The 25424-nt window shown below is 44.3% G+C and overlaps 1 protein-coding gene across 1 annotated transcript in view; it reads right to left on the reverse strand.

The window, feature by feature from the left end:
* Positions 1-25424, reverse strand: part of ANO3 (anoctamin 3) — a 1634736-nt gene that overhangs the window by 919611 nt on the left and 689701 nt on the right. The window contains exon 8 of the mRNA XM_078684212.1: positions 12982-13037. Coding sequence (XP_078540338.1) covers positions 12982-13037 — 56 coding nt within the window. The remainder of the gene's footprint in view (positions 1-12981; positions 13038-25424) is intronic.

The following is a 25424-nucleotide window of genomic DNA, read 5'->3' on the forward strand; positions in this document are numbered from 1 at the left end:
ATCTTGTGCTGTGTACGAATTTTACTGCTTTAAAACTGTATTTTCTGCCGAAATCGGCGTTTTTTGTATTGCACTGTTTTTTAAACTAAACAGTTTGATTTAATAAGCTCTAGTTGACCACCTCGCTCCCCCTCTTTACCGCTGCCCTGGACCACTCCCAGCCGAGTATTGACGCTGTGGAGCTGGTCCCGGGCACTGAATAGCGGCGGCCATCTTGTGTGTGGGGCGGATCGTTAGCGCTCTAGTTGCGCTTAAAAAGGCTGGTCATGTCTTCGCGCAGCGAACGCGCTCAGCGGGCGCGCCTGACTAGCGCCGGAGTCGCGCCAGAGTCAGGCCCGTCTACGCCCGTCCACGCCAGGACGGGCCAAGGGACATTGGACGCAGCCCCGCTTCCTGTCATCTCTGTGCACCGAGGAGCCAGATATACTTATACTGGTGAGGAGCTAGAACAGCTTAACTACCATCATTCGGTACAGTGCTCTACATGTATACTGCCAGCACACAATTTTAAATGCACGCACTGCGACTTCCTCACAGGTCGAATGACAATGTGCAAGCAACTGAAAGTACGACATAAACGTGGTAAACCGAGGGGTAGATCTAAGGCAGCCACTACTCCCTCTCCCCCCACAAAACTACAGTTCTGGAGTGTGAATTGTAGGTCGCTTCCAAAACACATGATCAATATTTACGACCTTATAATTGACGAAAACCCCGATGCCATGTTCCTTACAGAAACCTGGCTTCATGAGAGCTCGGGGCCTGATATCGCTATGGCGATTCCTGACGGATATAAACTGGTAAAAAAAGACAGAGACACGGGTAAAGGAGGTGGGATTGCTATAATTTTTAAGTCTAACTACACATGCACTCTCGACGCTTTTCCCATGCCTGGATGTGAAGCTGGACTTTTTAAGCTTGCTATTAGCCCCCAGCTCACACTGTCTGGTCTTCTGATCTATCGTCCCCCCGGTAATGCTACAACTTGGACTACTTCCTTTGCAGACATCATTGCGCCTCTCTCTCTGAAAGCGGCCAACTTTTCCATTCTTGGCGACTTGAATCTCCATCTACAAGATGGCCAATGCAATGTCAGCAAACAGTTTCTGTCTGAATTGGAAGCTTTAAATATTTTACTCTGTAATTCTGGGCCTACACATTCTGCTGGCCATCTATTGGACCCTGTCCTCTCCAATCTTTCCTTTGAATGCTCCCTTCCCGCCCGTCCTTTAGAATGGTCCGACCACTATGCTGTACATTTTGCCTTATCTCAGACTAAAATTCAAACCAACAACAGTAGTAATCAGGATGTGTTTATACGTCGCTGGCATAAACTTAATATCAATGATCTCAATGCACGTTTATTGAATACGCTTCCTACCTCCAACGCATCCACATCTGTTTTAAATTCTGAGGTATTTAATTGGCTTAATTCCGCCATAAATGAACTTCTTCCACTGACTCTTAAAAACTCTTCATCTCACCGTTCTCCCGCACCTTGGGTTTCTGAAGATCTTAAACGTATGAGATCGAGCTGTAAAACCCTGGAGAGGAAATGGAGACGCTCTTATTCCGCTTCCCGTAAAACAGCCTATAAAGAAGCCCTTAGGGACTACCACCACCATTGTAAAGTGGCCAGAGCCGCACACGTCTCGAACACAGTCACTAATGCCCAAAACTGTCCCCGTACTCTCTTCTTGGTCGTGAAGAAACTTACTGGAGCAGAGGTAGTCCCTGCCCCTCCCGCCCTGGATGAGGTTCAATGCAGCTCGGTTGCAGAATTTTTTATATCTAAAATAGAACGTATCTACGACTCATTAAGTCCCTCTACATCTGATGATACGCCTCAGCTGGACCTCACCCAGACTCCAGTTGCTCCGCTCATTACGAGGAAGAAATTGGCAAATTGGTCACCTTTTGATGATGTCTCTTTTTCCCTTTGCCTTAACAGTATTAAGTCCGGATCCCCCCGGGATCCGTAATCTGCCATAATTCGAAAACTACTTGAATTCAGCTCACGTCAAGTATTAATAAAACTTCTTAACTCTTCATTAACTGAGTCATTTGTCCCTCAGGAATGGAAGCATGCAATGATAATGCCCTTATTGAAAAAGGCTGGAGCAGACACTGCCAACTTGTCTAATTTTAGACCAATCTATCTGCTTCCTATCCTATCGAAGATCCTGGAAAGGCATATTAACACACAACTTACACATCTAGTGGTGAGCACGGGTTTTTTACATCTGTCCCAGTCAGGCTTTAGAGCCCATCATTCGACTGAAACCACACTCCTAGGAGTTACCGAGAGCATACGACACAGTGTCGATCGCGGAGAAACATCCGCTCTTATCCTTCTCGATCTAAGTGCGGCGTTTGACACTGTGTCTCACTCCATCCTCCTTGCGACTCTTCGGTCCCTAGGAGTAGAAGGTGCGGCTCTTGCCTGGATAGCCTCTTTTCTAAAAGACCGCACTTTCCAGGTGTTTTCTGCCTCTGCTTCTTCTTTAACCTATCCTTCTGCGTACGGTGTGCCTCAGGGGTCAATACTCAGCCCCGTACTATTTAACATTCATGTAAGACCTCTGGCCACTATTGTGGAGGAGGCAGGTTTAACACTGTACTCTTACGCCGACGATTCACAGATCATTTTTTCTCTCTCTAACAAAGAGTGCAATAACACCTCTGCTCTGAAAGAAGGTCTGATCCGTGTCTCGAAATGGATGAAGAGCAATTTTTTGAAGCTCAACGGTGACAAAACCGAGGTTGTGATACTAGGCAGAAATAAAGACCTCTGGGGCCCCCACCATTGGCCCTGTGACATGGGACCCACCCCGCAACCGGTAACCGTAGTCCGCAACCTCGGGTTTCTCATCGATGAGAAACTCACAATGAGACAGCAGGCGGTAAAAGTGGCATCCATCTGTTTCGCCACCTTAAGATGGCTACAGAAGATCCTGTGGATGTTGCCCCCTACCATACGAAGAACGGTAGTCCAGGCGCTGGTTGTTTCCCGCCTGGACTATGGCAATGTCCTATATTTGGGATCCGACCAAACAACCATAAAAAAACTTCAGGTTGTACAAAACGCTGCTGCCCGTCTTCTCTGCAATGTCCCTAGAAGATCTTCTGCTTCTACAGCGCTTCGTGACCTGCATTGGTTAAAAATTCCTAACAGAATTAAATTCAAATCTTTGTGTCACGTTTTTAAAATGAAACATGGCTCAGCTCCTACATACCTCCAGAATCTTATCCAGGCCTATAAGCCCAGCCGAACGTTAAGATCAGCACTTCATGGTGACTTTTCCATCCCCAGATTTAGACTGGCTAAAATGGGAGGTCGTTCCTTTTCTCATTTAGGCCCAAAATTCTGGAACACTCTTCCTGCCTCTTTAAAGACAGAAACCAATCTTTTTCATTTCCGCAAAGGACTTAAAACTTGGCTCTTCCAGCAGTAACGTATAGCCTTGTAAATATCAGCTCGCCAGTCTTTCTTCTTTAGCCTATCCCTGAGCACCGGGAAACCCACTGCGGGTAGCTGTGCGCTTTAGAAGTTTAAATAAATAAATAAATAAATAAATAAATGGCAGGACCAGCTCCACCAGATGCTGTGTGGTACAGGAGACTCCCCCTCCCTCTATGTGCAGCTGGGAACATGGGTGGAGCCATTATCCCTTGCAGGTCAGCAGAATGGCCAGATGGCCGGAGCAGGCACCAGAGGAGTTGTCTGGAGGCAAGAAGCCGATGGCTGTGCAGATAATAACTCAGTGGCTGTCCTACCTGATGAGTGGTCGGTGGCTTGTTAACCAGATAAACCGGGTACAGCCGGCATAGCTAACTTTGACAAGTGTCTCTCCTTGGGTTCTGTTAGTCCATACCTTGGGGGGCCTCAACAGTAGAGGAAAAACGTCTTTCAAGGTAGGCAGAAGGAAATGGGGAGTTGGCTAGTGGCTTAACCCTCCTTCGCTTCCAGGCCTTGGGCACCGGGAAGGTGGAAGGCACTTACCCGGGGCACCCTTAGTCAATAGACTGGGTGACGGCCCCTACCCAGGCCTGCCACCAGGTAGATTTGTGACAGGGTGTAGTTCGGCGGGGAGGGTTTGGGACTAATGCACGCTGAACAGTTTCAGTAAACCACCATGAGAGGCAGGCCAAACAATTTCTTTCATCTGGGAGGTGTGGTCCTTGCAGCCTATGGTCGAAAAAACTTCCAAGGTCACCTTCCCTATCTTGGGCAGGGTAGTGTCAGACCGAGGAGGAGTCAGGGGCTTCTGGGGGCTGACCAGCTTCTGTAATCACCTGTGAGGAAAGTAATACCATGGCTTTCACTTGGGAGGCTCAGTATCCACAGGCCTCTGGTGACCTCTAGAAAAAAGGCAGAGATTCCTAGCCTGCCAAGGGGAAGTTGGCACCCCTCCAAGGGTTTGCCAAGTTTCAAGATGTCCACAAGTTTGTTTGTTGGCAGTGACATTTCATTCTCAATGCTGAGCCAGTCAATGGACAAGTATGGGCGTGCCAACTCAGTTACCCATGTCACCAGTCAATCAAGCCTAAATTGACTTATGACCAGGCCTACTTTGTACCTGCTCAGCATCAAGTAAGAAGGCAGAATATTGACAATGGCATGATGAGCCTCCTTTCAATATAGATCACTACACTTGAAAAGGACCTAAGACGAAAAACACCCAATTATATAATTTATTTACTAAACCATACCTTTAGAATTTAAAGGTGCAATTTTAAATAAGGACATTTGTAAGCATGTACAGTGGATACTGAGGCAATTACAGTTAGTGCAACAAAAGCAATTGTACAGTAAAATTGTGTTTTATTGATTGCGATGTACTTGGATGTGCCTGATGCAGCATCCTAGTTTGCGTAATGGGAGGCTTACAATTTAATCTAGAAGTTGTTTCAGAAGCCCTTCAATCAGTGATCGCCCAGGGAAGAATGAAAGCAGCCAGATGCTGTGAAGCTTAAGACATTTTTTACTGCAAACACGAAAGCAATTTTGACACTTATTAGATTTTTGACAAAGGCGGTGGAGAAATTACTGAATGGACCAGAATATAAAGGCGACCAAGGCTCAAGAGCAGAATGATTAGGATTCTGATTGGATACCGCGATTTCAGATTCTGTGTTGTTAAAGTTCTTCTAGCGAATGAAAACAAATGTCGGGCGGTTATGTGTACGTGTTCAAATACGAATTAATAAGTGTTTATGTGTGCACCCTTGGCCACAATTCAGGTTGCTCAACATAGGCAAGTAGAAGCAGGCAGAAATATGAGTTCAAGATGTGCAGGGCTAAGGACAATGTAAACTGTATAAACAAATTTCAATTCGACATGTACTATTTCACTTTAACAGGTGTTGTAAGAGTTTTCATTTGTTGCAAATATAAAGCTATACATAAAAAAATGTGTGTATATACATTTTAAAAAATGTAACTCACAGCAAGGCAGAATACTGCAAAACAGACGGAGGGGCCAGAAGATTAATAAGGTAATGCTATGTAAGGATTTCCTTTATTTGTGCAGTATAAAAAAGTGAAGCATTTAGTCACTGTGGCAGCCAAGGAGCTCCTTACTGTTATAATACAGAGAGCATCATTGCACTGTATTAATCTATATCAAAATGTTTTTTTATATTGGAATACATTTGGGATGGTTCACTAATGGATGCAGATAAGGAAATGAGGCTCCGTAAGGGTTGTTTACCAAGAATCACACAAATTGGCTTAGGGCCTGATTTAGATTTCGGCAGAAGGGTTACTCCGTCACATATTCTAAAATGTAAATGTAAGAATTTGTAAAGCGCACAGCTACCTCCACTGGAGGTGTCCCGGTGCTGTCCATATACCGCTTAGGAACCCTTCCTGGCTTTCCTGGGAAATGTCCACTCCTGGGCACCCCCCAGGTGCAGCCAGGCATCCCAGCGCTTTTGGGGCTGTTGTGGAGACTAAGCAAGCTATTGCCCAGAGTTCCAGCATGGGACCCATGATCAGAACAGGCTCTGAGGCGAGAATATCCAGTATGGGGAATTAATGAGCCGGAGACCCGCTGAGGCGGGAATCAAACCCTGGTCCCTGGCCAGAGCTCTGCATCAAGGTCTGCCTGCTCTAACCATTGAGCCACACTTCTCCACTCTTATTCTGAGTACTCTATTTTCAATAGGATGAATAAAACTAACTTTGCTGAGTACACAAATCACATAATATATGTGTAAATGGCAATACATATCATTCTGGAGACAAGTTGAATAAACAGGACGTAATTTTCCAACCATCATTTGTGCAATAGAAGAAAACATCCCAGAAAAATACATTTATAGCAAAATGCATCTGAGTTGTCCTTCCTAATTTAAAACACACAGCTATTTACCATGGTAGGTCAATAAAAGCAATACAATGAGGTAACAAGAAAATATAAGTTCAAAGAAAGTAGCATGGTGCCCTGAACCTGGTCTAATGTTGTGTTGCAAGATAGCAATGCAGAGTTTAACAGGCTGCAGACTGCTAAACACAATTTCATGTCCTTGTTTTATCTATCATTTAACCTTCAGTTTTAATGGAAGAAGAATTCTCACACTGTGGCTGCAGTCATCACTACAATGTTCCAGGAGCTTTGGTCATTGCTTTCTTTTACAAACCTAGGAAATGTGTAGGGCGTTGTGGAGGGTTCTCTTCTAATTGGTTTGAGAGCTGGGTCCAAACCAGACCATCGGCAAGAACCAGGCGCAAGCCTACCCTGGTTTACCCACTTATAGTCTTGATAAAAAACAAGAAGGCCCTGTCGGTGTCAACCACAATTCTTTTGGGGTGGCTCTATTTCTTTAAGGGACCCAAAGAGCATAACTCAATTACTTTTCAAATAAACGAAAACAAATAAGACACCAAACCCAGATAAATATTACTGCTCACAGCATATATTGAGTTCAAAGTACATGGAACAATCAATGTACAATGGAGTGCGCATGTACAATGGAGTGCGCATCAGCCCTTCTATTCAATTAAGGGCACATCAGACGTGACACTAACGTGCACCTGTTGTGTCGGCATGGTGGCCTACTTCTAAGATGGCCGCCCGCTTACTGAGTGGTCTACTGTTCTGGAACTGCGATCGTCAGCCTACGATTGCACAACCATTTTCAGCAAAGGAAGCGTAAATGAATGCAACGGGTAGATGGAAGGGTGAAAGGATGAATGGATAGATGTCTGGAAGAAAGAGACAGCGGGGGTCTTCTAGGGAGGGGTTGGCTCACTTGTTTCACTTGCTTTGTGCCATCAGAGCTTACATTTCAAAGTGGAGGGTACTTTCATTTTCTGGCCACTCACTTTCTTGTTCAATTATTTCCATCAGGACCTAGATAGAAGTGAGGGGATGGAGCTGTCAATTCTTACAGATCCTCTAAATCTCTCCATCTTACTCTCGCTGTTGACACTAAAGAGTTTCTGTAGTCTTCTAAAGGAAATTACAATGGCAGCTGCACGGGAGGTGATCTCGGTCTGCACAGAGAGGTTTTAAGTCACAGGCAAAGTGGGCCATTGCCCAGGACCCCCTACTTCCAAGGTGCAACCTGGAAAAGTGAGCCATCTCTCTATTTGGCCTCTACTTATTCTATGTATCTATCTGAGCATCTCTCCTGGGGAACATCCTTTACAATGCAACTTTTACCACGCAGTGCCTTTACGACGCAACTATTACAACGCATGTCATTACAACGCATTGCGCTGGGTGGCGATCTAGGATAGGGAATAGATTTAATTTACTATCCAACACCTTCCCTACTATCCACGGGGACTGGAGTTGGAATAGTAAATTAAACTAATCACTATCCAGCACCCCTTAGCGCTATGCGTTGTAACAGCATGCGTTGTAAAAACTGCAATGTAAAGGTAGGCGTTGTAAAAGTATGTGTTGTAACGTCATACATCCCTCTCTCCTTATCTGCCTAACTCAACTCTGAATCTATCGTGATTTTGTCTGTTTATGCTATGTAATTTTAAGGATTTTTGGGGTCCCAGGCAAGACATATTTCACCTGTTTTTGTGTGACCTCGTTAAAGATTAAGATAATTTAGCATCTGTGCCATCATGCATGCGTGAATGAGCAGAAAAGGTTTAATAAAATAATAACATGCAAAGTTATTTGTATAGGTGCCCCCAAAGTATATTTACCCGGGCGGGAAGGGGGGCGGGGAGGGGGGCGGGAGGGGAGCAAAATCCTTAAGATGACACTGGGTCATTTTCTTGTTCCAATGTTTGTTACACTTTCTTGTCACAATGTTCACTTTGCATGCCATTACATTTTAGCCAGTTAACATGCGTGTAGCATCACACGTCATCAGTTTGTAGTTCGTGTGCGCTTCTTCTCAAATTTCCAAAACATTATACTTGTGCTTGGAAGGCACTGCCCTCTTTTCACTGGGTGCAAAAGTCAGTGTAATTTTAACACGCTTCCTCGTCTGACTTCTGCCTGACTGCCACGTGAGTGGGTCTTGACTCAACACAAAAGTCAGTGATGTTTTGATCGAAATGTGCTGCTTTTTACAGGACTTCCTCATGTCGTCGTGTTTGCTGTGCGAGCACTTTGGAGCAAGCACTACACTGAGCACATTCCAAAGCTCCTTGGCTTGTCCAGTGACCAGTTGCTTGGTGCGTGCGTCTGCACAAGGGAGTGTTCTCTTCACAGGAGTCAGATATGCCTAAGCAAATGTAAATTTGGCACATCAAAGAACGATCAGTGCTCCTGCGCTTCCTATGTCAATATGTTTCTAGTTAATGCTAAAGTGACTGCATTCTAGGAGCTTGTGTCACTTGCATAATCGTTTTAAGTGGATCTAGAACCCTTCAACCTGCTATGTGTTCTTTTGTTACTCACCACCAATGAGGCGAAAGGAAGAGAAGTCCAAATGCCGTAAACGGCACGTTTAATCCATTAGAGCATTCCATCCACAGCTGTCTGGCACACCTTCCTGCTACCTTAAAATGATGTACTCCTACCCTATCTCTGTTCTAGAACACTGCGACATACTGAATTCTGAATGACATCCTGGGGCTATATTATGGAAGGGTGTGTTGTTCCTGGTTGTGCCACGAAGCACCTTTAAAGAGGTGCGCTGGCGTAAACAGGAACATTTAGACTTATTTATTTAATTTATTTATTTGAAAAGTTTTATATAGCGCTGGTAGCAGAGCACATTAAGTTTCCAGTCGGTTCAGTAGATATAGCGGGATCCAAAAGTATACAGATATTACACATAAAAAAAAACGTCTTAAATGGGCAAATTGGCTAACAGTTATGGCAATGAGTAGAACGAAAATGTCACTACAGACAGTTAACACAGAAACAATAAAAAAGGCAAGGGAGCTAAAGAAGGGTCATTTACCAGGGACAAGGCTTTCGTTTATGCAGTTAAATGGGATAGTGCTGATCAAATATACATTGACCGAAACATGCAGCACAGCTCAAATTAGGAAAGGGGGAGAGGGAGAAATCAGGGCTGTTAAGTGAGGAGGCGAAGAAAATCGAGTAAAATAGGGTGGGAAGGAGCAAAAGAGAGGAGAAGGGAGCAACGAGTTAGGGGAGAACTGAGGAGGAGCTAGAGGTAAGTGTTAAAAGGAGAGAGCATAGCATTAGAGTGGAGAAAAAAAGTCAAGGAGGGAGAGAGAATGTGCTGCCCCAAGGGCAGCTGTGAACTCACCTTAGAAGCAGCACATTCAGTGAAATACGGAGCGACTGCTTCAAAGCCTCTGCGTCTTTCACCACGAAGGAGGCACGCCGCCTGCCGTGTAAAGAAAGGAGTGAGATCCCACCACCGACGTGCGCCTCCAGTTAAAGGCAGGGAAATATCTCTGGGTTGTTCCCACCTCCAGAGGGCTGCCTTCAGGAGGCACAGTCACGACATGCCACCGTTTTGTGGTGCACTATGAGAGCGCCTCCTAAGGGTCTGTTTGTGCCTGCCCCATAATGTATAAAGTGGCAGAGGCACAGAAGCGAGAGCTATCAGTATTACGGAAGGGGAGGCACAAGCGTCTGTGGCCCCTTCTGTAATACCATTGTGCCCTGTGTGTGCACAAATCAGGTGCACATGCCCTTTTCTCCCCAGGGGCAGAATGTATAATACGGCCCTTGGAGTGCCACATTCTATACGCTCAGCTATACCACACACTTATTTTAAGGTGTCCTGTCTCACACCAGGAGAAAGTAGAAAACACATGGGGTGGCTCCACCACGTGGGCGGAGGAGCGTTGCCCCACTGCTTTCTAACAGTGCGAGAAGTAGAAACATAAAAGAGTATCATTAATACCATTTTATGTTTCTGATTCTCGCACTGCAAGAAAGCAGAAGGGTTTGGTTGGGGGTGGGCGGGTGGTTGGGCGGTCATGCTCCAGGGCAGGGGAGGAGTGGCTTGCTCACTGTTGAGGGCACTGACTGTTTGGTTGGCCCCAGGGCTGATCAAACCAGTACACACTTTGTCCTTTTCTCTTTGTAGGCTGCATGCAGACTGCATGGAGAAAACACCCTCCCCAGAGACACCAGTGCAGGTAGTGTCCCAGCCAATCACAACGCTGCCATTGCAGAGTTGTGATTGGCTTAGGAGAGGGGAGGGCGGCTGCAGGCTTCCCGTGTGGACTAGAGCAGAGACATGCAGGACGATGCAGGACCAGACCTGACCGTGCTGCGAAGGTAACTAAAACGTTTTTAAATGTATTTAAAATTAAAATCCCCACGCAAATCATTACCCCCCACCCGCGAGTCATGCCGGCCACGACTGGAAGCACCAACACGGTAATCGTGCATGATGTTCTGTGCCGCGAGGTTCATGTGCACACTCAGGAAGCGAGTCTGCATTTGCCCCCACACAGCCGCGGTCAGTAGGGGAGTACCTGCCGGGGCGGTGACATGGGGAGGGGGAGGTGCAGGGTGGGGGTTAGTAATGTATGGATAAAGGAGGTTTGCAGGTAAGTAAACATTTAAATAAATCAAACGAATTTCGTTGCACGCACTGCATCCCCAAATACAATGAATTGCGCGCAACGAAATTCGTTTGATTTATTTAAATGTTTACTTATCAGCAAACCTCCATTATCCATACATCACTAACCCTGCCTCTGCCCCTGCCCCTCCCCCTCCCACGTCACAGCCCCGGCAGGTACTCCCCTACCGACCGCGGCTGCCCCTACATAGATCAAGCAAACTGTGACAGGACAGTAGCCTATATTTACATGCAACTTGCCGCGGCGGGGCAAGGCCTACATTATTTAGATTGATACCATCTTTCTACAGATCATTACCCAATGTTGACTCAATATTGTTTCCGGAATCATCACTGTGTTATTTCAGTATCAAAAGTCTTCTTTTTTTAACGTACATCAGTGAATGGAAACGAGGTACTGCTAGAAACCTAGGAAGACAGTGAATATGATTCTACCTTTCCCCTCCCAACAATCAAGAGCATTACCGCACATCAGGAGCATTATTGGGGCACTGCCAATCAGACAGTGAAATCCCCACTTCCTCCACTACTATGTGTACCACCAACTTCCCCCCAATTTTCAACATTGGGCGGGGTACAAACAGCTGATTTTAACATAGCATCAGGGCTGGCCAGAACCACCACTATCTCTATTCCTGTGGGGCACTCAGATAAGTTGCCCTTTTGAGAAGTGTGAGCATTACAAATAAAATTAAAAGATCGTTCAGAGGGGTCTTGTTACCACCGCATCCCAGGGGGCCATCGTAATACGTAGGACTGCCTTTGTGGGGGGTTTATACCCCCTTCTGCAGGTGGGGAAGTTAATCCTACAGATTACTATGGTTTTCTGGTTGTGAAGAATCCACTAAACTCTGCCCACACTGCTGTGCATTCTCTTGTTGTGGGCATCTGGCAACCTGGTTTGCCACGTTTGGAAAGGGCACACCACCACAGCACGTCAGGGGTATCAGTGCGGCAGTGCTTACCACAGTGGTGTGCACCACTGGTCTTCCATGTTTGCACGCAGGGCCGGCTTTAGGGCAGTGCGACAGGTGCCGCCGCACAGGGCGCTGACCAGTGAAGAGGGTGCTCACCTCGGGGGTGGGGAGGGGGCGCTGTTTTTATCAATATCATATGATTGGGAGGATGGGCACTTTTTCCTGGTTGTAGTGAGAGAATCTGGGGTATGAGGGCGCCAAAAAGGATTGTCGCAACGGGCGCTACCAGTGCCAAAGCCGGCCTTGCTTGCACGACCTGGCCCGCTGTGCTTGAGAGGAAATATTGCTTGTGGTAATGGAATCATCCTGCCAGGGTGTTGACTCTGAGTGCGTCCAAATGCGCCTGTGTTAGGAGGACGGTGTCCAGTAAGTGAAGAGGCTGGCTGTCAAGGGAAACGAGGATCATTGTGAGTAGGGTCAGAGTTCAGCCCTCAAGCAGCCTTGGTGTGAGATGATATATGTTACTGTGAACCACAAACATTTACATCTGCTTATTAGAGCATGCAGTTTATTTTATTGTATGTATTTATTTTTGCTCTTTTATATAGTGCGGACATGGCCCGAAAGCATCAGAGTGCTTTACAACACACAGGTTACAGAGTTTTACTGGATTTCTCAATTTTGTGAAATGGGCCCTTCATGTTCAAATACTGATATATTGTCACACCAAATATGCCCCCTGAGTAAAGGCCAATAGAGAGCAAGCGAGTATAAGAAAGGATATTGCAGCATATTATCAAAACTATGAAGCAATGCAACGCAATCATGAAAAACACTAGAAAATGATGTAATATGAATGCCAATGAGGTCACCAATATAAGGTGATTTATATTTTTAGACTGCATTTTACATGACAGTCACAAGTCAAGTGCATCGTCCATTAGAAAAGATGTAAACAAGTGGTTAAAGTACTGTTTTTTCAGAAGAGACAAAAAGGTACAAAAATATACAAGACCATAAATTTGACTACAAGGTGCCAGCAGAGATAATATTTATTAGATATATTTACCTCGTGAGGTGGAAATGCTGCTTCATATGTCCCATTACCAAGCAATCTCGACACACCTATTGCGAGAGGAAACATGTCATTTTACTTAGCTGTTTACGGGATTTGTCAACTTATATCTAGAAATTGGCAATGTACACCACAAACGAAGAAACAGAAAGACAGAGAATGACGTGTCTTGCTCTTTGTAATCTAACCCCACCTTTTCCAATCAGGAAGACCTGGGAACAAACCTTTTCCAAAAGGCTTCTACTAAGGGTCCCTCTCTCAGGCATCATCTGCTCTTTCAGTAGTTTGAGCAGAGGTGTGCTGCATTTATTACCGTAGCTATGAACGATCATAATAATGATTTTATTCTTAATCATCATTGTCATCAGTTTACAGTAGTTTTACTTGTGCAGCCACAGCGTGCACTAGTCCCTGTGAGCGGTGACTTACCCTGCTTCTTCTGTTCTTTGGTAGTACTTCTTCTAGTGGTCCCCGCTGGCTTAGTTGTAAAGTGCTGGTGCCACAGACCCTTGGTTTCAAATCTGACTTCTGCTTCCAAACGCTGCTTTCAGACTCCTTTTTTCCCTCCTGCTACATTCTATTTCCCTTACTGCCTCCTTGTCTGCAGATCCCTAGTTTTCAGTTGTAGTTTCCAGGAATGCTATAGTGAGTCAGTAGTTATGGATTATTTTTTCTTACAATGTATCTTCCGTCTCCTTCAAGTCTCCATCACCATCTAGTACAATGTGCATACTTTGGAAACCCCTGTACATCACAAACATGATGCTCTGGCCATTGTGGGCTGTATGTTTTTTTAATCCTTGGTGCTATCCATCGCCTCTGAGCATCCGTCCCCGCCACCCTGAAAACTCCACATGAGCTGGCTCTCACTCTTAATGTTAGCCAATGCTACTAGTTTGTGCTGCTGCTAATGGGTTGTGTTTTGTATCTGTGCTTCAATGCCTGCCTCTGTTAATCTGTTCCATACCACCTGGTACACAATGCATAGATTGCTGCTGCCCACAGCTGAAAATTCGAGTTATCATGTTCTGTGGGCACAGATGAGCTGTCGTTTTTTGGTATGGGTGTCAGAAAGTTGGTCATGTAGCAGGTGGTAGCCCTAACCAACTTAGTGAGCACACCTGAGTCATGTCTCAGCACAATTCTCAGAGTGAAGCCTTGCTCTGTACCTGGTAGCAGTGGCAGAAGCAGCATGCAAGTCCCCAGATAAATGAGTGTTAATTTCAAGAAGTGCTATCAATTTTTTTTTTGTTTACAAAGCTTTATTGAATTAAACATGCCAAGTAAAACATTAGTACAAAAACACAATCAATAAGAAAAATTGAAAAGATGGGATGATACAATATGAATGTGAAAAATAAAACAAAGAATCCCAAAAAGGGAAACATAATGCATGTACTGAGGGAAAATGCTTTTTTTAAAAATGTTGGAATTGGGAAAGAGAGAAATAGAGAAAAGAAAAAGGAAAAAGAGAGAAAAGAAAGGAGGAAGAAAGGCAAACAGAAAATAGAAGAATATAAAGAAAAAAAGGAATTTAAAAGGAACAGATGCGGCATATTAGGATACATGTCTAGAAAGAAAATCTGTTAAAGGTAACCATAACAAATCTCTTTGAATTAAAAGAGAAGTGCTCATAGCATGGGCACGATCAAGTCTGTGATGATGGCACAATAAATTCCACCATACGGTATAAGAGATCTTTGAAGTATCTTTCCAGTTCGTAGTAATAATCTGCAAAGAAATGGCTATGAACAAGTCTATAAAATTACGAACTATAAAATTATGAATGTGCTATCAATTTTAAAGTCAAGAAAAGAACACAATAAAATTCATAAACTAAGAAAAATAGAAGAAAATATTTTAAGCAAAAAAGACACCAAATGATTACAATTGGGAGAGAGAAGTCAAAGGTATGAAGTTTCAAGAGAAAAACTAAGTAGGAAAAGTAAAAAGCCAATATAAAGTCATAGTTTGTGCTTGACTGTGATTCATATCCATTCAATCAGGATGTATTTGGTGCTGCTAATCACCCGTTAGGGAATCCGGGCATTTGCAGGTCCCGGATGATTCATTCAAAAAGCCAGGCCTTTTGGGCCCTTTGGAATTCTGGAATCTGAGGTGATTGTTCAGAGCTGCGTGGGAAGGCTGTTCCAGATTTTTGCTGCAATGTTGAAGAAGAAGCATCCTGCACTTCTGCTTCCGTAGATGCGTGGAGTGTGGGCAAGTGATACTGGGTTGGAGCATTAACTTCTTGATGGTTGGTGAAGTTCAGGTGGTGGGTAATATAGGTGAGTCCTTGGTTAGTGAAAACCATTTTGCGCTTGAATTGGCATCTCTTCTGTATGGGGAGTCATTGGAGTTTCCTGAGGTGGAGTGTGTTGTGTGTTCATCGGGGAGGTAGAGATGAGTCTGACTGCCATGCTCTCAAAGGCATGAAGTCCTGTAGGAGGTGTGCGGCAATTCCTATGTAGAGAGCATTGTCATAGTCAAGTCTGCTGGTGAGGAGGGACGGTGTCATGGTGCATCTAGTGTACAGGGGTAGCCTCTTAAAGATCTTATGTAGTATGCACAGACTGAGGAAGCAGGCAGAGGAGACGATGTTGATAGGTGATTTCATGGTGAGCTGGTTATCAATGATGATTCCGAGGTTTTTAGTGTGGTCGGTGGGTGTGGGTGTAGGTCCCAGGTCTGCTGGACACCAGGAGTCACTCCAAGGGTTACTGTTGTAGCAGAATATCAGTAGTCCTGTCATGTCCTTGTTCAGCCTTCAGGCAGTTGTTCTTCATCCAGTCGGTGATGCTTGTCATGCATCTGTAAAAGTTGGTCCTGTTCGTTGTAAGGTCATCAGTGAGTGAGAAGATGGATTTGGTGTTGTGTGCATAGGATAATATGTTGAGATGGTGAGATCTGACGATGTTGGCAAATGGGGTCATATATATGTTGAAGAGCATGAGGCTGGAGGATGAGCCCTGGGGGAAACCACAGAAGATATCCTTGGGTTCAGAGGTGAAGGGTGGTTGGCGGACCCTCTGTGTTCTTCTGATGAGCAAGGAGGTGATCCATCTGAGTGCATCACCCTGGTTACTGAAGTGGTGGAGTCATTCAATCAGCTTGTGGTGGGATACGGTGTTGAAGGCTGCTGAGAGGTCAAAAAGGATCAGATCTGCTGTTTCTCCTTTGTGAAGGAGGGTTTGGATGTCATTAGTGGCTGCTATCAGGGTGGTCTTGGTGCAGTGATTGCTGTGGAGGCCAGATTGGGAGGCATTGAGTAGCTGGTTCTGCTTTAGGTGTGTCGTGAGTTGCTTGTTGATATTTATTTCCAGTACCCTGGCTGAGAATGGGAGCAAGGGGAATGGCCGGCAGTCTTTTGGCTGATGATTTACTAAGTACTGGTCTGACCTTGGTACAGATCCAGACATTGGGAAATGTAGCAGTGGTAATCAAGGTGTTAAGGAGGGTGATGAGTTCCTGGCTGATTCTTTTATTTCTGTAGTTGAAGATGTGGTGCGGGCATGGGTCTGTGGCAGCTCATGACTGAATGTTTTTCATGGTGGAGGCTGGTGTCCTGAGTGGAGAGGTGGTTCTAGGTGATCATTCTGTAGTTTGTGTCGGTTGCAGTAGGAGGCATATCTGTCAAGGAAGTGTGTGGGTGTAGGTTGGGGTTTAAAGTTTCTGTGTATGGTTGCTATCCTGCCATGGAAAAAGTTGGTTAGGTTGTTGCACAGCTCTTGTGAGGGTTGGAGAATTACTTAACGGTGTTGAAAAGTTCCTTGCTGTTATTGGCACAGGTTTTGATGCGTGTGGCTAGTGCTATCTTCTTTGCTGCCCTCAGCAGGCGGTGGTAGAGGTGTTATTTCAGGACCAACACAATGCAGCATAAGTGTGATAAGCCAAGAGGCTTTCCTTGGTCAAAGTTGTACCTTTTAATATTGCCTATTTTTGGAGGTCAGAGTCTTCTGTTATTACAAGTTCCAAGACTGAAGAAGTTGAGTGTTCATTAAAATCAGACATGTCAGACTCTCCATAAAACCTCAGCTGAAGCTGTTTATTTTTGTCCAAAAGCTCAAAGTGGGATTGCAGAACAGTGCGTCTTTTTGCATGATCACCCTATTTATTGGACCTATGTTGCTGTCCTTTTGGATCTGTGCACTGAGACTCTGCTAACCAGGACCCAGTACATCTGCCCGGAGCCCTAAAACATGCCAACATTGGTATACATGCCTAATTGGCATACCTAATTTACCTATACATCTCTAGTATATGATAGTAAGAGTACCCACGGTCTGTAAGATAAATATCACTTGTGGCCTACAGTAACAATGTAAACATGACTGCAGGCTCACAGTTGTAGCCTGGCTCTAGTCGTTTTAAAACTAATTTAATCAGGCAGATTAAAACCTTCATTTGAAATATGTATTAGTTACCCCTTTGTAAGCCATATAAGGTCTAAGGGATAGTTCATGGTATTTGAAAGTATCACATGTAGAAATCTAATGTTACACACACATGCGCCTACATGAAAAAAGCCCATAAAGAAAGCTATTTTCACTATAGCAACGCTAACCGTTCCATAGGGTAGGATATAATTATTCTATTTAATAAAGCTAATTTCAGTTAGGAAACATATGTAAATACAATTGAAAGACTCTGCCTAATAGTTATTTCAATCCCAATGTATTAGTAAAATGGAATTTGTTATAACTATTAAGGAGAAGGTACTATTAGAAAGTTACCTTTTTATTGCCTAATGCCTCTGGACCCATTTGCATGAGCTGTCAACTGCCACCTGGCAGTTGATGAGCCACTGAGATCGTGTGTGAAAACTCGTTCCAAAGCAGGACAAAAGCCTTGAGTGTGGGGAGGTATTTCTGTTCCTTTGGCAGGATGAAATCTAGGATGTTCCTAGGAACCTGATTAACTTTAAAAAGCCCTACTCTGTCACAAGTATATGTTAGTTCACACCTGGGTAGGGCCCTTCTTTGCTCCCTCATTCAGGAAGGGGAGAACAGGTGTACAGTGACCAAGGAAGAAGGGACTACACATTATCATGTTAATAAGAACATGGATTATAAGTTGGGGGGGTCGGGAGAACACACCAAGCCACACTATGGGTCAGAGAGGTGTGGCACAGCTGCCAGGGTGGCTGACTCTGTAGCATTGGGGTCACAGTTCAATCCCTGGTGCCAGGGATGGCTCAGCCCAGCACCATGTGACTCTGGGCAATAGCTCGCTTTATCTCCCCGACAGCCCCAAGCGCCTTGAGACCCTTAAGGGTGATTAGTTTGCGCTTTACAAATAATTGGTTCATACTATCACTATTTAGGATCAGGTCCATTAGACTGCTTTAATCTTAAAATTAGCTCAGTTTTTGGGAGCTGTGGCACAGAAAAGTGAGGTTTAACTCAAAGAAAAACAATACCAGTGCCAAAACAGTTAATAAATCAAAAACACAACACAATAACACAATCAAAATCTCACTCCAATTTATAAAAACGATGTGCACTTTAAATACACACCACAATGATCAAAATCAGATCAACAGACCCGAAATATTATTTTGAGGAGGCTTAGAGTTTTCTAGCACCAAAAAGTCAAAAGTGCCAACCTCGAGGATCTGGTCTCACCAACCTGGCCAAAAGTCAAAAGTTAAGGCTTACTACAATAGAGCACAGATGACATACTGGGACCTGGTTCATCACGGTGAAAAATTCACCTTCTGTCTTATTAATGTTTATTGAAGAATGTTCTCATCAGAAGGGGGGGGGGGTGCTGCTGGATACAAAAGACAGTATAGTGCTTCTCGGCTTTGGTAAAATCCTCCTGGTTGGGACACAGAAACTTTCCGGGAAGAAGTGCTGATTCATTGGGGAAAGCCAGTAAAATTAATATGACTGGCAATGCAACAATGGCAGCTTCGGTTTGGTGGTGGTCCCATGGTCACTTGTTTCAATTATGAAAAAGTTCTCAAAAAGATTCAAAATGTCCACTTTCGCAATCTTGAGAAGGAGATAGTACACCCAACCACCAGTCAAGGGCCCAGGCCCTTTGGCACTAAATGGCTAGTTAGGACTCATTCTCCCAGAAGCCACAGTCAAGGTCTAGGGCCAATCCAGTTGGAACTGGTCAGCTGGGCTTTACTTTATTGCTGGCTTCTTGTAGCTTTTGCACTCCAGGAGCTTAATAGAAGGCTAGTCAACTATCCCTTGCAACCACTGATCTATCGTGGGTTCAAGTGGGAGTAGGTCCAGCCCTTGAAATTCTCTCCACAGTTAATACAGTAGGCTCAGTCCGTCTTCTGAGTTTCATTCCTTCTGTTCAGCAGGTGCAGTCCTTCTTCTGTTTTCCACACATTCAACAGTGTTTTGAGGAAGGTAGCCAAGTGTGCCACTTTTATGCCTGGCACTACCTCGTGGGTGGGGGTGACCCCTAACCACTAAGGTAAAGGTTGAAAGGGTCAACCAAACCCAACTTTCTGGTGGTTTGGCCCTAAGCAGTCCCAAAGGGCTCTGCTCTGCCAAAATCTGAAATGGCAGAATCTTTCTACTCTTCTCGTACAGCTCTGGTACAGATTTTGCCCCCACTTGGTTGTGTGCAAATCTGACTACTTAGACAATGACAGGGGCAGGTGTAGGTGGGAGCTACATCTGCCTGTGACAGCGGTTGACCTATGAATCTCGTACAGCGCGTGGCCACACCTCCCCGGGACATCCTATCAGGAAGAGGTGCCACCTCCATCTAACTTGGCCCTTTTGTTCCCTTCCTTGAGAGCAATTTACACCTCCCAGTAGATGACAGTTGAAGATTGTCTCAGAAAGGGCTACTAGAGGCTATAGGCAGGAAAATATGAGCTAAAAGTGGCTCTTTCCTTTACTATAAATTGTATTTTAAATTTCTATTAACTTGAGTGCTTGAATCAGGAGTCCAGCTATTCCTAAACTGAAGTCACAAATGATTTTGTGTGTAACCCAGTGCTTTTCAATGAAAGACAGAGCTAGCTAGCCTTGTCGCAGTGAAAAATAAAATTAGTTTTCAAATGCCAGGATATGTAAAAAAAAGTACATATGTTCTACTTTTTAAATACAATGCACCCTGCTCTATTGGCGCGTGCAGCCTTCCTTAGGAATGACTTATAGATATTAAAAAGGAAGGTTTATGCTTGGCAAGAGGTTTATTTTGCCAGGTCTGAATCGGCAGGCCTAGCCTTCTGTTTTAACTGTGACACTGTAGTGGTGGCACAATCAGTGCACAGTCCATTGAAGCCTACAGGCCCTGAGTACACACAGTACCATATGCTTGGGACTTATAGGCATGTTACATATGCAAATCAAGTATTAGCCAATTACAAATATAATTCCGGGGTCAGAACAAATACAATGGGCACTGTACATCACCGCCTCTGTTCTCATAAACAGTAAATCACCACTAAATCTAGAAAACTCTAGGGGTATAAGTGGGGTGATCCTGCAAAAAGCCATTTCTGGACAATGACTTTATCTGTAGATGGATGCGCAAGTTCTGCACAGACGAAGACGCATTCTACTATATTGTATTTAGGTCAAGAGGTATAAAGTAGGATTGTTTATTGTAGGGCAAACAGCAACTGAGGCAGAAGTGGGCAGGGTTACCACTGGCAACAGTTTCCCTATTGGTCTTAGGATAGAAAGCGGAGAATAAGGAATGTGAAATGTTATTGAGTAATTGGTTATATATATACCCGAAATAAACAAGAGGTATATTGAAGAATTCATTTAAATCTATGGTTGATAGGGATATCATTGTTGTACAATTTTTATTTATGAAGTACACACATCCCTGTGGGTAATTTATTAAGATATAAAAGCAGTTTTTTATGCCTAATGGCCCAGACACCTGTTCTTTTAATGTTTCACAGGAGTGCATATAAACTGCAGCCTCGCTGTGCTCCTGGCAGCCATAAATATTTGTCATATAGGTGGCTGGCCTACATGCACTCTCCAGTGCACATAGAACATATACATTCAAGTCATTAGTCAACTTTCTGTGTCACCTTCCATGCCCGTACACAAAAGTTAAATAAGCCAACTGAATGAAACCAATTTAAACAGTATTGTATTAAGTGCAGACCACAGCATTAGTCCCTCTAAATATTTATTCCTTGAGCAACAATGGAAATTTTGCGTACTACCTTCCTCAGTCATGTCTGCACCCAAGTTACAAAGTGACGTGTTATGTAGAGAGGAGTGTATATGCTACCCCCTCAATACTTTTTAATAGTTTACTACGGAAATCATTTGTATGGCTATTAGCTTTGTAAAGTCACACACTATATATGGCTACAACCCCTCCTCTAGTCCTCCAGTTTTTAGGTCAAGCCTTGGCAGCACATGTGTTACCTCTTTGAGACAAGCTGTATTCACTCTGTGGGATCACAGCCCACCCATTGCCATTTTATTCTTAACTTTGACTGTTCTTCAAAAACACTTCCTCACCAGTGGATAATGCTTCTTCTATGTCCTGCCTTGTTGTCATTTGTATCCTCCCACGTAGCAGAACCTAACTTCTTGTATATGTACACTTTCTTATTTATGTGTTGTTTTTCAGGAACTCTTTTTCAATTTCATTTGCCCCAGCATGGCACCATCTCTACTGCAGCCAGGAGGGCTCTGGTTACAGGCATGGTAGCAGTGTTTACCCTGATCAGGAGTCAGCATGCAGCTTCAGGAGGTGTGAGGCGTGTTTTCTTTGAAGAACACGGCACCAGCTACATGGCTGCCACGCTTCATCTTTTAGCTTTACATTAAACGATTGGTCCCAGTACAGCTTTATTCACCATGAACAGATCATATAGAAATGAAAAACATATAGGACAACCACATTACATTATTGAAAATTCAATGTTATTTAATCACATTAAACACTCTCTGTATGCAGGGTTATGACCAAACATCGGCATGAATATGTGCCCAAAAGGGAGAAAGGGGGAATAAGGGGTTCCAGAGTATGGAAGGTGTAGTGATTCAAGTGCGGATTGGGGTATATAGAAAAAGTAGTGTGCAGATCATGTAATTCTTAACATAAGACAAAACATAGACGCAAACTCAAGCCACATCAATCTAGACAATAATATGTTGCCATGCTTGGAGGTATCTGTTGGAAAGTGGGTTGTTGGTAGGGCAAAATGTAGGTCTGCCACTGGCAATAAGGCCCCTAACACATGGTAGGACTCAGCATAGGTCTTAGAAAATTATTCCTAGGCTCAACCCTTGGTAGCTTGGCTGCGAGCAAACAGGCTTAACTTCAAAGACAGGTATGTAAAGCATTTAAAAACACCATTTCAGTAAATTTTTAAGACACAACACAAAATAAAAATCCAACACCAATTTATATAAATAGGTAATTTTTTATCTTTTAAATGACGCCAAAACAGAAAATATCCACTGTAGGGAACCAGAGACATGCATTTTTAAAGATGAGTCACGTTCTAGTGCTTAGAAACCAACAGTGCCCCTTTTAGTCATTTCGTTCGACACACCTTTAGAAATTGTTCTGGAGAATCTCACCAATGTGTTGTACCGCCTTCTCCAGTAGGCGGGGTCCAGTTAGTACTCCTTCCTGAAGTTCTGCTTGCGGGTCCCAAAGTATCCAACACACAATCCAAGGTTCTGGAATCTCCAAGAGTGTCCTTGAAAGTGTGAAAATTCAGTTCCGCAATCCACTTGAACAAAACCCTTAAAAATCCACTGGGACTTGAGGCTGGGAATTCTTTGTGGGGATGTCCAGGTGAGCTCTGTTAACCTGTAGCTTGCAGGGAGTCCACTCTTTAGTCCTTTTGAAGCAGCTTTGATCCCCAGGGCTGTAGTTTCAAATGGTGCAAAAAGGCACAAACTCGAAGCCCTGGCCTTTGGTAATGCACTTCAAAATCTTCAGTGTAGACAGACCCTGCTGATTCTCTTCAGTTTCAAGCAGTAGATCCGAAGGGCTCTCCTCCTCTCAGATACTTAATCCAAGTTCTCTGGGCCATGCAGGAGGTCACTTCTGACCAATGGGAGCAGGGTAACTCCTCAAAGATATGGTCACATTTTGTCCAAGAGTGCATCAAATCTTCCAAATCCATAACGGCTGATTTTCCATCAAAGAAGGAAGAGCTGGCTAAACACTCCAATAAGAGGGCTAATTTACTCAGACTCTCTCCCCTGCATCGGCCTATACCTTCCTTAATCCTACCATCTGCCTAAGGTGGGAAGTTCAGAGCTGTAACTGACAATGGTATCTGCTCTACCCTTTGAAGAGCATAGTTTAGGATCCCTCCGCATGGCCTGGCATTCCTATGGAACAGCAAACTGCCCTGCCAGCAGAGCTAGTTAACTCCAGGGGCTCTTTATCACCTCTTCAAGGCAGCCTGGCCAATCCACTTAAATCTGACCAATCAGGGCAGATCACTGGAAGGCTGAATTTGAACCTACAAACAAGAAAGTCATATGACTTCTTGTATGTACACTTTAGGAGAAATTCAAAAATATGATATTATTGGTTTTATTAATACCATTCTGGGGATTCTTTGAATGGCATTTTTATTCCTCTCCTATCAATCGTTATTAATCAATAACTTTCTACCATGTTACCCTATGTAACAGGAGATTTGCAATGAGAAGAATTACTTGGGCCTTTTTTCCAGCACCAGGACTTACAAAAACATATGTTATTAGTACTTGTCTTTTATCTACAGGAACCCCACCCCATGTGCAACTAGGGGAGACTTTAGGGGTTCTGAATCTGGATAAATATTGCAGATTCTCCCTCTACACTGCTCCTAGCATCAAAGTCGAATTTGAGCAGCACTTTACCACAATGTAGGGAGTGAAATGTGACATTTCACTTTACCCAGGCCTTTAAAAACTCATTTTATAAAGGTGTACCTTGTAAATACCTGACCCCCCATCCCTGGGATCCCTAGGGGAGACCCTGGGGGTCCCTAATATGCCAAAATAGTGTATGTCATCCAGTTTTAAGTGCACAAAACACCAGAGTCGAGTTTGGGCATAATTTACTTTTTAAAAGTAGTCCTGGCATCCAAGGCTGTTTTTGAACTGACCTCAGGCTTCAGCAGTGCACACATGCAAGAACAGAAAAAGGTTGCTGGCCTCTAAACTGCCATGCCCCAGGGAACTGGAGACTTCTAGGTAGTTTCAATACCCATGTCCTATTATATACTAGGGGCCAGGAAGCTTCGGCGTTAGTGCGCTTTATAAATGGCACCTAACATAACATAACATAACATAGGGGCCTATAGGAGAGGTCATGCCAATCACAGGGGTATCCCACCATACCATTATTTACCTTAGTATATGTAGGTGTCTTAACTGAATTCTAATGTGTCTCTTTCAACATGGCACTGGCCCTGGGCCTGGTTAGGCAGAGCCCAGAGTTAGTCAAAATCAGTTACCACCAGTATCAGTCAGCAAAATGTTGGAGGGTTCCCAGGGCACATGATGACTGTGCAACAGTATCACAGTGGAAAATCGCTGTAGATTAGGCTGGCAGGCAGTGAAAATTATGACGTTTCGACCCCAAATAAAATGTAGGGGTCTGAAATTCTTACGGGGGTCTTCCTCAGGACTGAATTGTAAGGGAGGTGGGGGCACCTATGATTAAAAACCGAAAGCCCTTATTCTAGGAACATGTACTGTCGTGTATTTCTATAGGTTCTGAATCAGTCCCCCTATTCCTGACCCTATTCTGGTTAAACTAACTATCAAGTTAACTAACAGTCAGCCCATGAGGCAAGAAAACCCCCATGATGCAGATACCGTTATCTGACGCAGTCACACTCCGGCACAGGAACGTGTTATCTGATTAGGTCATAACGCTTGAGATCTAATTAGACAAGCGACATTCCTCCAGCCCCTGATAAGGCATACGACGTTCTCATAACAAATCAAACCTATGACAACCTGGAAAATCCGTGCGGCCATTGTTTTGATTTCACAGAGAACTTTAGTAAAGAATGTGCTAACGAGCAAGTCGTATGACATCTTTATTGACGTATCTATGTCCATCCTTACGTCAATCTCGGCACCTTTAAGGTATAAATATTGCCGACCTTGCCCTATGCAAACACACGCGTGGTGACAAGACGGAGCAGCCATACTTGCCGAAGCCGAGAGCAGAAGCAGACCCCGCTGGCAGCAGCCCCGCCTTCCTGACGCGCTGAGAGACGCGCTGCTATCTCAAGCCGAGAGACCCAGCACCGGCGCTTCTGGGCAGCCCTCGCAGGCAGCCTGGAATATCGAGAGCAGAGAAAGAGATACCATTCCTCATTCATCCTAACTTCCAGGTACAGAACTGAATAACCCCTCACAGAGAATTCCTTAGTTATTCACTTGGCAAAAACAAACTTAACTTAAACTGTAACTTTATATTCCCGCCCACGCATTAGACTTAGGTCAGGTACACGGGGT

The sequence above is a fragment of the Lissotriton helveticus genome, chromosome 3_2, assembly GCF_964261635.1.
Source record: "Lissotriton helveticus chromosome 3_2, aLisHel1.1, whole genome shotgun sequence".
Classification (NCBI taxonomy): Eukaryota; Metazoa; Chordata; class Amphibia; order Caudata; family Salamandridae; genus Lissotriton; species Lissotriton helveticus.